This window comes from Microtus oregoni, unplaced genomic scaffold, assembly GCF_018167655.1.
Source record: "Microtus oregoni isolate MIOR12 unplaced genomic scaffold, Mior012 000071F_ref0000514, whole genome shotgun sequence".
Lineage (NCBI taxonomy): Eukaryota > Metazoa > Chordata > Mammalia > Rodentia > Cricetidae > Microtus > Microtus oregoni.
In genome coordinates, this window is record NW_024543978.1 from 4624255 (window position 1) to 4637606 (window position 13352).

The following is a 13352-nucleotide window of genomic DNA, read 5'->3' on the forward strand; positions in this document are numbered from 1 at the left end:
CTGTCTCCCCACACCCTTCAATTCTAGAACTTTGATCTAACTGGTTTCTAACTAGCCTTGGATTTGAAAATAATTTTTCGTTTACAAACATTTTCAAGATGAATACTGTTCATTTCCACCTACCGCTCACCCGGAACTTTCTCTCTGACGCTAATGCCCACGTCATGGTATAGCAGCTGTGCCCGTCAATGCTAATGATGGCTTGATGGCCTTGGGGACCCTGGTGCCCTGGGAAGGCTCCAGTCCCTGCAGAGACTGCCCCAGCTCTTGCACACTCGTGTCTTTCGGGCCACACTACATCCCGTGGCTCTCTTATAGCCTTTTCTCCTTTGTTTTCCCTTTGATGTTCCCATTTGCATCAAGATTCTCAGTGCTACCTGAGTGGAGATTGCTCGGACAGCTGATTTCCGGTCTTCAATAACGTGCGCACAGAGGCCACCTCACGGCAGCTTGGCCACCGCTGTGTTTGCTTCTTTGTCTTGTTCTTTGGTGTTTTCATTTCGTCCATTGATTTTCTTCTTGATAGACTGAGTAATGTTTCATTTTTTTCCTGGATGTCTGTGTTGTGTAAGAAGAATGGGTAAATGGTAAAAACCATTTGGAAAATGTACATTTCCTCTTCTTCCTCCTGCTCTCTGAGCACTCTTCCTGTCCCCCCTCCCCCTCCACCTTTCTCCCTCCTTTTCTTGCTCCTTCTTCTTTTGTCCTTACCCCCTTCTTCTCTCCCACCCTTCTGCCTACTCCTCTTCTTCTTCCTTTGGCAATCTAACAACCAGTCCCGCCTCATTCACACTGCGAGAGCTCCCAGTTTCTTCCTGTAGAAGCTGACTCCGGAGTCAGCTATGTCCTCTGAGTCTGACGGCGCTCTTTGTGTCTCTCAGAGACTAGCCTGGACTTGACTGATGGTGAGTGCTGTTACTCAGACCTTTGACCTCCAAGTGCTTTGGCATTGCATTTTGGGCAGAAAGAACAGGGCTCTTCTGCTAGAGTCCAGCTGCTCTGTGTCAGAGGCTGGAGTATCTTCAGGGGCAAAGCTCGGGCAGCCTGCTCCCCTTGTATATCAGTTACTCTTCCCACTGCTGGGAACCAACCTTTTGGCAACCAAAAGGTCAAAGGCTTTGTTTGGCTTACATTTAAAGGGACACCGTTCATCACGGCAGGACGCCAGAGCCAAAGGAGCTTGGGCATCTGATGGAACTGCAGCAGCACCAGGAAGCCCATTTCCTCATTTTTAGGCAGCTCAGGACCACAGCCCAGGATCTGGTGTCACCTCATTCCGGGTGGGTGTTCCCTCCTCCCTGGAAACACCCTCATTGTGTGTTTCCATGGTAACTCAAAGTCCAGTTAAGCTGACAATGAAGATTGACCATCATACCTCAGTTTCCTCCTTCAGTCCAGGGGCATTTTTAGGCAATTGGCTTTTGTATTATTGAAGGTTCACATTTATTTCTAGATTTTCAACAATCGCTGACACTATGCTCGGCCCTTGGGGGTCTCCTGAGAGGTTCAGATGCTTACTATTTTCTCCAGTGCCAAGAGAAAGGGTTGGGTTGTGAATGGTGGACTTATTGGGACAAAGATCACATGGCAGGATGGGGAGGAGCCTCGAGTGGGTGCAGAAAGGTGCCCTGGTGCACCTTAACTATACACTACATAGAACCTCCTTTTATACCAGTGGCTTCTCTGTGTGAAAATGGGTTCCAGGTACATGGGTGAGTGGAGACCGCTTCTGAGGAGGCTGGGCTCCTTCATGGATATGGATTCTGCTGAACTCTTTGCTCAGAACTCCTCATGAAGGCTTCCATGGCGCTCCAAGGCTGGCTGAGCTCCTGCTACACTCCACCTCCCAGCTCACCACTTTCCTTCATCCCACTCTGCTTTCCAACGACGGGGGCCTCGGTGCTGTCCCATCAGCCTATCACTGCCTTTCCTAGATGCACACGCATTCCTTCTGTCTGCATAAATTTTCCCTATCTTCTGCTCCATTAAAACTTGCATCTCTGTACTCTTAGCTCAATTAGTTGCCCCTTAAAAATAATTGTGTGTGTGTGTGTGCGTGCGCGCGCGCGCGCTGTATGTGGATGAGCACGTGTGCCAAGGGGAGCATGTGGAGCTCAGAAGCAACTTTGTGCAATCAGTCATCTCCTTCCTTCTTGACGTGTGCTCAAGAGATCAGACTTGGCTCATCTGGCTTGCACAGCAAGTACTTTTGCCCACTGAGCCATCTTTCCAGCCCACCAGCTGTCTCGTCTTTGAATGATGTCTCCAAAACGTCCTCATCACATCACCTGCCAAGGTTTTGGGGAGGCTCTCGCAGTCTTTAGTGTCTTCGTTTGTGTGACAATTTGATGAAGACCCACCCCCACCCCACCCCAGCTAGGTTATGGCCATCATGAAACTGGAGATTATCTTTTCAACATTGCCTCTTGGCATCTGACACTGAGGAGGAGTAAGATGCATGCTTGTTGGATGAATAAATATAAATGCATTCAAAGGTGAGGAGAGAGATGACGTAGCCCTCTCTGCTGGCCCCACATCTGCCAGCTGTTTATTTATAGCGTGGGAGGAAATGGGACCATGATGTCTCCCAACCACAGAAGGATGTGATGTCTTCCTTTGGGGGTCTCAAGGAGCCGTGTGTGGCTGTCTTGTTTGGAGTTCCCAGGGCTGAGTGACGGCTGATTGGAGCAAGCAGAGCAAAGGGACAGAGGTGGGTCATCTGGGAAGGGAGGAAGCTGAGACCCAGGCCCTGGCCTCTGTCCCTCCGGGCTCTTCCCTCCTCCCCGCCTCAGTAATGTATCTCTGGGCAAGAACATTTAAACATTTAGCCAGTGCATAATGGATGCCTAACACATGGAGAAGGAAGCTACATCATCACTGGTCAACTGCTCAGCCTTCCAGGAGGGAGCCTTGGAGATGTCCTCCTGGCTCAGGTGGGGCCTTGACTGAAAGAGTGTCCCATCCAGCCCAACAGCTCTCGGTGAGGAACAGAACAGATGTGTTCTGTGTTAGAGGATACCTCAACAGATCACCAGGCATGCCACACAAGTGGAAGACTTGGGGGAAACTCCAAGTCTCCAAGTTACTAAGACGAGAGTGTTGGTCTAAGTTCTGCTGGCTTCATAGCCCACGCACTGTTCCCAGACCAGCTGACTTTCCCAGCAGAGTAGCCCAGAGCCCATTCTTATTCAGTTATTCTTTGTATGTGTGTGTTTATGTCTGTGATATGTTCAGGTATGTATACACATGTGCATGAATGCATGTGGAGGCCAGAGGTCAACTTTTGTGCCTCAGAATCTGTCTTCTTGTTTGTGTTTTGAGACAGGGTCTCCTGCTGGTACAGGGCCTGCTGTTTAGGTTAGGATCAAAGAACAGCTCCTATCCCCACCCCTAGAACTGGGATGGCAAGCAAGCCACCTTGCTGGCTTTTTATGTGGGTTCTGGGGATCAAACTCAGGTCCTCCTGATTGTGTTGCAAGCACTTTACCAAGTGAACCATTTCCCCAGCCTCTACAAAAATATGTATTATTTTTATTGTGATAAAAATATACACAATATAAAATTTACCATCTTGCTCAGTGTTGAACTATTACACCCACCCCTACCTCCCACCTCCAGAACGCCACTGATCCTGTTCAACAAAATGCCATCAAACTAGTTCTCTCTCCTTGCTTCCCTCAGCCCTGAAAGCACCCTTCTCGTTTCACCTTTGAACTGGTGAATGGGATGGTAACTGGCTTACTTCACATGGCAGAATGGTCCCAAGGTTCATCCACATTGCTGTTTGGGTCTGGGCTGCCCTCCTCCCTCAGGACCACTCCATACACATTGTAGATGTTTGCATTTGCGCCCTCATCCCTCCACACCTGCTACACTAGCACCTGTGTTTAGCTACTGCCAACGACACAGCTACAACCATGGCCTACACATCTCTCCGAGACCCTTGCCTTGGCTTCTTGGAGGATGTCCTCAGAAGGAGAACTGCTGTGTCATGGGATAATCGTACTTCAACTTTTGGAAGAGCAGCAGGCTGTTTCCCCGGTGCTCATGCCACGCGACATGCCAGCCCGCGTGACGGCTCCAATTTCCCTCCAGCCTCATCAACATTCATTATCTCCTGGGTTCCTTGCATAGCAGCCGCCCTAATGGGTGTGAGCTTGTATCTCGCTGTAATTTTGTCTTGCATTTTTCTAACCATTAGTCACGTTGAACATCTTTTCATGCGCTCATTAGCCATTTGTGTATCTTCTTAGGAAAAATGTCTATTCAACTCCGTCACCCGTTTTTGAATTAGGCTGTTTTCTGTTGTCACTGTTTCCTAAAGGCTTTGTTATTGCTGCTGCCTTTGAGATGAGCTCGCACTGTGTAGCCTGACCTGGCCCCCAGCTCACGATTCCCCCAGCTCAGTCTCCAAAGTAGCTTAAATTATAGGTGCCTGCCATTGTGCTCACCTAAATTGGTCTGTCTCGCTTTGGGGGAATGAGAATGGGAAGAAGAACCAGGGCTTTGTGTCTGCTAGACAATGCTCCGCTACATAATTTGAGTTATAGGTGTTTAAGTATTCTGGGTCAGTCCCTTATTAGATATGTAATTTACAAATGTTTTCTCCTTTATATTCAGTTAATAGTGTTTTGGATATGTCTGCTTGAGGGTGTGTATGTGTTCAAGCACACTTGTGGGAAGACGCACATGGAGGACAAAAAGCAGCTTTGGGTATCACCCTCTATTTTCATTGTACCTTTGGAGAGAGATGGAGTCTCTCACTGAACCCAGAACTCACGGGTTGTGCAATGTGAGCTGACCAGCAGGCCCAGGGCTCCTTCTGTCTAAAGCTCCCGATGCTGACTGTATCTGTACATGGGGCTGGCGATGACCTGTGGGTCTCACGCTTGTGTCAAGTAGTTTCATGCTCCAGCCATAGGAGTCCTTTGGGATGCACGACATTTTAGGATTTTCACCAACTATGATTTTCTTTTCTCTTTTCTCATCATTGTTGTTGCCAGTGCTATTGAGGTCACATCCCAGACATCACTACCAAACAATGCCATGAGGCTTTTGTAGGGCTTTTGGATGCAAAAACTGAGGCTCAGAGCCCAGGGCCACATGCATAGAGCATCCTGAGTATTTGTTCATTGGTGTCTTGGAAGCGCCATCTCTGGCCATACACAGACTGGCCCACTGGACTCACCTCTCATGTGCAGTTTTTGGGACGCTACCCTGTATGGGGTGGGACAAATGGCAGAGGGTATGAGTCAGATCTTGTTGCTCATAGGGTATCCTAGATCTCATGTCCCTCACTCCGCACTCAGGCATCAGGGATCTGTGTAACCTTGAGTCTCTGTAGACGCTGGATAGGACAAGATCATAGCATATAGACAAGGATCCTGGCTGTCTAGCAAGCTGAAAACTGCTGGTGGCATGTTAGCTATTCTTGGGATGGCTCATGGTACCCTGTGGTTGGGATAATGCCAGTCTCTGAGGTAAGCCCTAGGCTTTACGTTCTCCCCAGACAGGTCCCCTGGAATCTACACACAGCTTCCTCCAGCCTCCAGCAAGGCAGTTTTGTCTTCTTTTAACAACTGATTTCTAAGGTTCAGCATGGGAAGACAATCCCAAGAGAGGGGTATGTGGTTCAGGGTGTTTACATGCAGGTGGGGCCTGCTGCTGGGGAGTGAAGAAGCTAGTTAGAGCTCCAAGCCGTTGAGTGCATAGCAGACTAGGCACGGGTATGAATCTCACAGAGATTCATCCAGACCATGACAAACAAGGAAAGGTTCGTGGGAGGGAATGAAGGTTCATCCTCCCCCCTCACTACCCCAGAGCAGGGCAGGGCCAGCCGACAAGAACAGAGACTTCTGGCTGGAGGCGCCTTTTGTTCTGATGGCAGATTGGGAATAAGAAGCAGGCTTCTGAGCCTTTTGAGTTGGGAGGTTTGATTTTGCTTTTCTGACTACAGCATCCTCCCTGGATTGATCTCAAAAAAGAAAAAAAAAAAAACCCCTCAGGACCACAGCAGGGCCCAAAGGAAGCCAAAACGGCATTCAGATCAGACATGGATATGGACAGGTCTTCTCCTCTAAGGATGGTGGGGTTTGCACCTGTCCTCTCTGCCAGTCCCCCTAGCAGTGGCTGGACCACAAACCCCAAGCCTCTTGAAGTGGAGAAAGTTCTGGGCTCTGGAAAACCAGCCTGGAGGCAGCCCCCCCCCCCATCTGAGCCCTATCTTGGTGCTTCGCAGCAAGACCAGTGTGGGGGCGGAGGCTGGAGTGAGCCAGCTGCAGGGATTGTCTTCTGAGAGCTCAGAGGATGACAGTACCCCACATGTGCGTGGGGCTGGTACTTTTCCAAGGGCTTTTAAACGCATTATCTTGTTGGAGGCTCATTTGAGGCAAGGACTCAGAACAGACTGGAAAACAACTCATTTACCAAGTCCTGAATGGAGAGGAAGCTGAACGCAGCGTGTATTTTTGCTGGATCTCAAACCAAAACAACCTTTTGTTAAAGAACAAACAAATAAACAAAGATGCTCAATGCTAATTCATCAGGGAACACAATCTAAACTGGAGGCTCTGGGCGGAAATCACAGTAGAAAATTCAACAGGCATTTACTGGGCAGGAGGGGCCTGCTGGGATCACAGGCCAGCTCCCCATGGAAAGCTTTCGGGGGCCACAACAGCATGTCCTTGCTGCCAGGGCACAACCTTCCAGGAAGACCTCCAGCTGGGGAACTCACTGGAGATGTTGGCAGGAAGTGCTTTAGGAGTGAGCTAGGAGCAGAAGTGTGGGGGAGAGGTCAGGGTGGTGTAAGGGATGTACCTGAACAGGATATCCTCTTGGGAAGGGCTTGGTAGAAAAGGTTTAGGGACAGGTGTCTGATGTTACCAGCCTCTGAAGGAATCACACTGAGATATATTCAGTAGGGGTGGGGGGGTCCCCTAATTATTCATTGGTACAACCCCTGTAGAAATAACTTCCAGGTGGCTCCCTTCTTTTAAAAAATATTTTTGTATGTGTTTGTGTGTGGTTGTGTGTGTATGGAATCACACGTGCGCACCTGTGTGCGTGTGTGGGGGGAGGAGGATGTGGATATGTGGGTACTCGTGTTTCCATACGGAAGACAGAGTTTGACACTCAGTGTCCTTCCTCAACTGTCTGTCTAATTTGTATTCCACTCGTTTGCTGGACAGGCTGATCAGCAAGCTCCAAGGATCTTCATGTCTGTACCCCTCAGAGCTGGGACTGAAGACACACTGCTGTGCCTGACTTTCCCATGGGTGCCATAAGTCCAGGGTCTCCTGCTTCCTTCCGTGCAAAGACTTTACTGGCTCAGCCATCTCTCCAGCCCCTATCTCTTCCATCTCAAAGGGCCTCAGAGGCCACCTCAGCACTCTTTAGGGGCAGGAGCATAGACAACTCCCTAAAATACTCATCGTGTCTTAGAAGGACCATTCTCCTGCTGCGGTGACTTGGAGAAGCCCTGGACCTTCCAAGGCCCAAGTAGCAGCAGGTGATTGGATCTAGCACTGCTCTCGCCTCGGTTCCTCCCTGCAGTCTGGACCTAGCTTTGAGGGCATCTGTCCTCTGGGGAGACTGTTGGAGGGGTTCCTCCCTGCAGTCTGGACCTAGCTTTGAGGGGATCTGTCCTCTGGGGAGACTGTTGGAGGGGTTCCTCCCTGCAGTCTGGACCTAGCTTTGAGGGGATCTGTCCTCTGGGGAGACTGTTGGAGGCAGCGGTGCTCAGAAGTGGTGCTATGACAAGGGGTGGATCAAAGGGTCAGGGATAGCTTTCACTGTCAACATAACATAACCGAGCGCCATCTATGAAGGCTCTCCGTGAGGGATTATCTACAGCATGGGTTGCCTTAAGTTAAATAATTTGGGAAGGCACAACCTACTGTGGGTGGCACCATTCCCTAAGCACCTCGAGCTGAGTACAAGCATGCATGCGTTCATTTCTCTCCGCTCTTTACTGTGGATGGGATGGGACCGGCTGCTTCAGGCTCCGCTGCCATGGCTTTCCACTGTGTAGCTGGGAATTCTAAGCTAAAGTCCTTTCTCACCTAAGCTGTTCTGCCAGGTTTTAGCAAGAGAAAGGGAACTAGGCAGGGTGCTAACTGGACTGGTGGAATAGCCACTGAGGAGCTCACATTGAGTGCTGGGGTGGCAAGGCCTGATGGGCAGGAGCAGGTTTTGAAGGGCACTCCCTCTGCTTCCCAGCCTCCGTGGCTGTCTGCTCCCAACGCTGCCTTGTATCTGCTGCAGATCAATGCAACAAGACAAACTGGATGGAGCCCTCTGAAACCATGAACCCAGATGAACATGTCTGCTTTCCTATTGGTTCCCTCGGGTATTTCGTCAACTATGGAAAGCTGTTCAATGCCTTTTTGCTGGCACAGAGAGGGAGAACTGATTTGGGGGAAGTGACTTCTTATGATTCTTCAACCTGCGTGGGGTACCTTCATGGCTGTTGACAACACCCTTTTCATACAGCCCACTCCCTCAAGGTATAGCATGGAGATTGGCCGGCTGTCTCCTGCAAGGCAATGGTCCAGATGAGGTACTTGGGCCCATGGTTATACGGACTATCCAGACACTGGGTGACTGGGGGCACAGGACTGTCCAGAGAAGGTGAGCTTGGGCAAGATACCCCTAGCCAGAAAATCCATGGCTTCCAGCCCCCACCACCATGCTTCTAAGCATCTTCAGGCCATTTACACTGCTCCCTAAGGGGTCTCAGGTATGTGTCTCCATGTTCCCTTAGCACTGGAAACACACAGGCTCCTGGTCCTGGCTCTGCCTAAAGCTCCCTAAGTTAACAGAGAGGAAAAATCATCTGTGCTCTTCCAAGCTCCCAGCATGGAAGCTGAAGGCTCTACTCCCTCCTTGAAAGTGCCAGGACTCCACTGTGGTGATGGTGGTGACAACCACAGCCTACCTCAGGGTCAACTACTCCACTGTTCCACGGTCAGGATGCCCTGCATAGGGAGTAGTCCTACAAAGGGTAGCCTGTGTCTTTCAGCAGCATTTAACTTAAGACAACTCCCCAAAGACATGCCTCCAGGCCAGTTCAGTGCAGACACTCCCTTGCTTGAGACTTCTCTCCAGGTGATTCTAGGTTGTGTCAAGCTGACAGTTAAAGCCAACCGCCATCCTCATGGTGGTGGTGACGGCCCAGCTGCCTCTGCACGTCTTCCCCATCCACACAGGGAAGGCACATGTCAGAATTCTGTGCAGTTCTCCAGAGCCCAGGCTGCATGACTCTAGGGGTGTCCATGTCCCCCAATAGTTGTCTTGTGACTCCGCTGGGGTTTGAGCAGCACTTGGGGAAGCAGTTGTATCCTTAAGCCTGCTGGCCCTGGGGAAAACAGAGCCTTTGGCTCATCCCTGGAAGCCCCAACACTGGGCATGCCATCCATGCCCTGAGCCTGCAGCTGGTCCCCAGCTGGATTCCTAGCCCTGTAGCCGCCTTTGTGTCCACACAAGGGAGACTCAGTTCCTGGGCTGCTCTGTGACCCTGCTTCCTGTGTCCACATGGGCACAGCTCCCTAGATGGGGAAGGGGAATGATGGTGCCAGCTGCCCCAGAGAAGGAGCCAGACCACCTCGGTGACCCCTACCTCCTCTGGGGTGTCTCTAGGGGAAGCTGGCGAGAGCTGCCTAGTGCAAGCAATTAAGTGAACTAATGACCCATGAAGGCTCCTGCCTTCCAGCCTGACCACGCCTCTCCCTGCGCAGAAGCCCAGTTTCTCACTCGTTTGACCACTACCCACAGTGACTAGAAATTGTCACACAGGGTTTCTCATTTAGGGCTGGGACCTAGGAGTTGGCTTTTGACTTTCCAGGTCCACCTGGGGCTAAGCATACAGTAAGTAGCTAATAAACATTTGCATGGCGTCAGACCCAGAAACAGGCACCTCCCTTCCAAGGCAGTCAGACCTGGTGCCTGAGAGCGCTTAGACTGTAGTTGTCAGTGGACTCAGGACATCCCAGTGCATGCATTCTGCAAACCTACCGACAGGCCCTGGTCTCGTGGCCTCTTAGAGAAGGTGTAGGAAGACACGTCCTACTCACTGGGGCCTAACCCCGATTGCCTCTCAGGCAGTCTGGGATGCACTGTGTGGGAAAACCAAAGAAAGCAGGAGAGAACTTATTCCTAGATACTATGAGGCCGGCTGCCCCTGTAGTCCCTGCAGCCCGGGTGTGCTGTACAGACCTCGAACCTGGCTGGGCTCCCGGGAATCAAGTGGTTTCCAAACCAGGCCTTTTGTGGCCTAGGGCTTCTCTGGTAGGAACTGGAGAGACTCAGGTTCAGAGCTGAGGAAGTCATGTCCACCCCAATATGAACAGAGGCTCTCCGAAGTCATCTCGCAGTGTATGGAGACAATCGGAAAACCAAAGCAGGTGGCCAGCAGGCCTAGACCTGAGGGCTGTTGTCCTCTGCCCCAGACTCCAGAGCTCTGGGCTGGAGTTCAAACCAGTTCAACTAGCCATCTAGTTGACTCTGACAGGTTATCAGACAGGGGAGCAGGGAAACATGAGCAGAGACAATGGCGTGTTGTGGTCGTATTTAATTCAACTTCAAGTGAACTGGAGGGGGCCATGAGGCTCTTCCTGCTTCACAGAACAGGGTCTCTAACAGTCAGTCACATCTATCAAGACATAGGCTGGATGGCCACCCCAGTGAGCCCCAGCTAGAGCAAGGGCCTGGATCAGGAAGCGCACTCACTACAGAGGTGACCAGGTGTGGGACAAGGGACAGTGAGTTTGCAGAAGCCGACCTAGGCGGTCTGTGACAGTCTTCCCCGGACCCCACAGAGGTGTCCCAGGTGTGGGACAAGGGACAGTGAGTTTGCAGAAGCCGACCTAGGCGGTCTGTGACAGTCTTCCCCGGACCCCACAGAGGTGTCCCAGGTGTGGGACAAGGGACAGTGAGTTTGCAGAAGCCGACCCAGGCGGTCTGTGACAGTCTTCCCCGGACCCCACAGAGGTGTCCCAGGTGTGGGACAAGGGACAGTGAGTTTGCAGAAGCCGACCTAGGCGGTCTGTGACAGTCTTCCCCGGACCCCACAGAGGTGTCCCAGGTGTGGGACAAGGGACAGTGAGTTTGTAGAAGCCGACCTAGGCGGTCTGTGACAGTCTTCCCCGGACCCCACAGAGGTGTCCCAGGTGTGGGACAAGGGACAGTGAGTTTGCAGAAGCCGACCCAGGCGGTCTGTGACAGTCTTCCCCGGACCCCACCACACCTTAAGCTGTCTTCTAGAAGAGGAGCAGCCACACCCACCACCACAGCTCACAGAAGGAGAAGCCAAACTCATCTCAAGGTCTAATCTTCCAATTACTTCAAATCAGTCAGTGTACAGTGAGGTAAGGAACCACGTCACCAGCTGGGAAGCAGCGCTCACACGCTCACACGAGCCTGCGTCTTTTCGAGTTACGCCCCACATCATCGCTCTCCTGGGTATCCACCTCACAGCCCAATGGGGACACCAGGTTCAGCAGCGGGTCCTCAGAGGCACGGCCAAAAAGTGCCAGTAGGAGAGCCACACCAAAGCCCGTGGCTCGCTCGCCCTGTGGACAGAGAAGGTGGAAATCCTAGGCCATGAGGCTGCAAATGTCCTGACATGCTCAGAGGTGGTGGGCATAGCCTAGTTAGAAGCCATAGCTCAGAGTGAGAAGGCCCATGCCTCCTGTTCAGCTCAGGCGAGGCTGGCCGGGAGGGAGGACTGCGACATAGCAGTTATTCAGGGATGAAGAGACCAGAGGTCAGGGAGACCACAGCTGGCTGGAGGCTGGGCCACAGGCAATCTGATGCACAACACAGAATCTTTCTGATGATCTCAGAAGCAGCTCTGAGGCAAGGGGGCTCGGGTCACCTGGCCTTGAGGAGCCCCCCGGAGGCACTTACAGCATGCACCGGAGCTGCGATGTCTAGATGGACCCAGACCCCAGGCCAGTCAAATCCGATGTGTGCAGCAACGAAGAGGCCAGCACAGGAGCTGGGGCTGTTGTCTCGGTCCTGAGGACAGGAGGGGACAGCTGGTGACATCCTGTTCCTAGCAGTGGGAGGAGTCTGGACAGTCTATCTAACCTACCCTTATCCTGCAGCCTTAGGCACAGAGATACTTGCTGACCAGATGGCTCCAACCTAGAACAAGGTTTCTACCTCCTCCGGGACACAGGAGGACCACAAAGAACCTGAAGGGGCAACTAAGTCAGACCCCGGTGTGGAGTCTGTTCACCAAGCATGTTCACTGAGTGTGTCCTGAATGAAGTCACACCTGACCTCTGCACTGTTCACACTGGTCTCCTGGCTCACAGACTCCCCAGGGGCACAGCTCTGCACATTAGTGCAGGCCCACACCTACCGCCACGGAGTTCTTCATGTCAGCCACGGCAGAGGTGAACTCGCTGAAGTGCAGCTCGGGGCAGTAGACCAGCGGGTGAACCAGATCCCCGCACTTCCGGCCAGCCTTCACGCAGGCTACCTCCCACTCGGCACTGTTGGTGAGCACGGCTGCATGGTACTTCCCTGTGGCAATGCCCTAGGCAAAGGACACAAAAGAAGCAACCGTGCCAGGGAGGACAGAAGAGAAACACAAATGGCAGAAGTAGAGCCACAGGCACCAGAAACACACCATGGGGGAGGCGAAAGGAGGACAGACAGGGCCGGGAACAGCAACAGGACGAGCGTACACTTCCTTGTCTCCAAATGACAGCTGCCAATAGGAGTTCAGGCCTATGGAGGCTGCAGGGGCGATGTGTGACACCCACCTGTGCTCCAGTCAGTGTGGCCATGTCCACGATGATGTCAGCTCCCAGGTCCTTGCAAGCATACGATACCCCATCAGCTAGCACCAGCCTGCCCTCAGCATCTGTGTTGTTTATCTCTACAGTCCTGGGTGTGACACAGACCCCAGTTCAGGAATTCAGCTGGCCAGAGTGCTGAGCAACCAACCCTCTTTGTTACTGGAGAGCCCAGTCCCTGCAGCTCCCCCATTTCCGTGACATGTGCCCTCCCCAGGAACATCCCAGGTGGGAGGCAGGGGTAGGCTTCTCCCACACCCTGGGTTAGGCTCAGACTGACCTAGCCTGGCTCTGGGAGGAAGCCCAAAGTCTAAACAACAGTTCCAGAGCTGAGAGAGGGCTAGCCTTACTTTCCTGAGTACAGAAGGTGAATGTCATCAGGTCTGGTGGCATTGGGGCCCACAGCATTCTCAGCCAAGCAGAACACAGCATGGAGGTTGTCTTTGAAACCCTAAGAGGAGAAGCAGGTTGAGAGGTCCCATTACAGACCAGAAGTTCTGGAAGGGGTGAAAGGGAAGGGAGAGCCAGGTGCTCTCAGACCTGCAGACT

The 13352-nt window shown here is 52.1% G+C and overlaps 1 protein-coding gene across 3 annotated transcripts in view; it reads right to left on the bottom strand.

Annotated features, from left to right (window-relative positions):
* Window positions 1-10831: 10831 nt before the first annotated feature.
* Window positions 10832-13352, bottom strand: part of Npepl1 (aminopeptidase like 1) — a 65130-nt gene continuing 62609 nt past the window's right edge. For all 3 annotated transcript variants that reach the window (XM_041641668.1, XM_041641669.1, XM_041641667.1), the window contains 5 exons: window positions 13154-13254; window positions 12771-12894; window positions 12365-12541; window positions 11905-12015; window positions 10832-11567 (listed from right to left, as the gene is read on the bottom strand). In XM_041641668.1, the coding sequence (XP_041497602.1) occupies window positions 11406-11567; window positions 11905-12015; window positions 12365-12541; window positions 12771-12894; window positions 13154-13254 (675 nt within the window). In that variant the 3' untranslated portion in view covers window positions 10832-11405. The remainder of the gene's footprint in view (window positions 11568-11904; window positions 12016-12364; window positions 12542-12770; window positions 12895-13153; window positions 13255-13352) is intronic.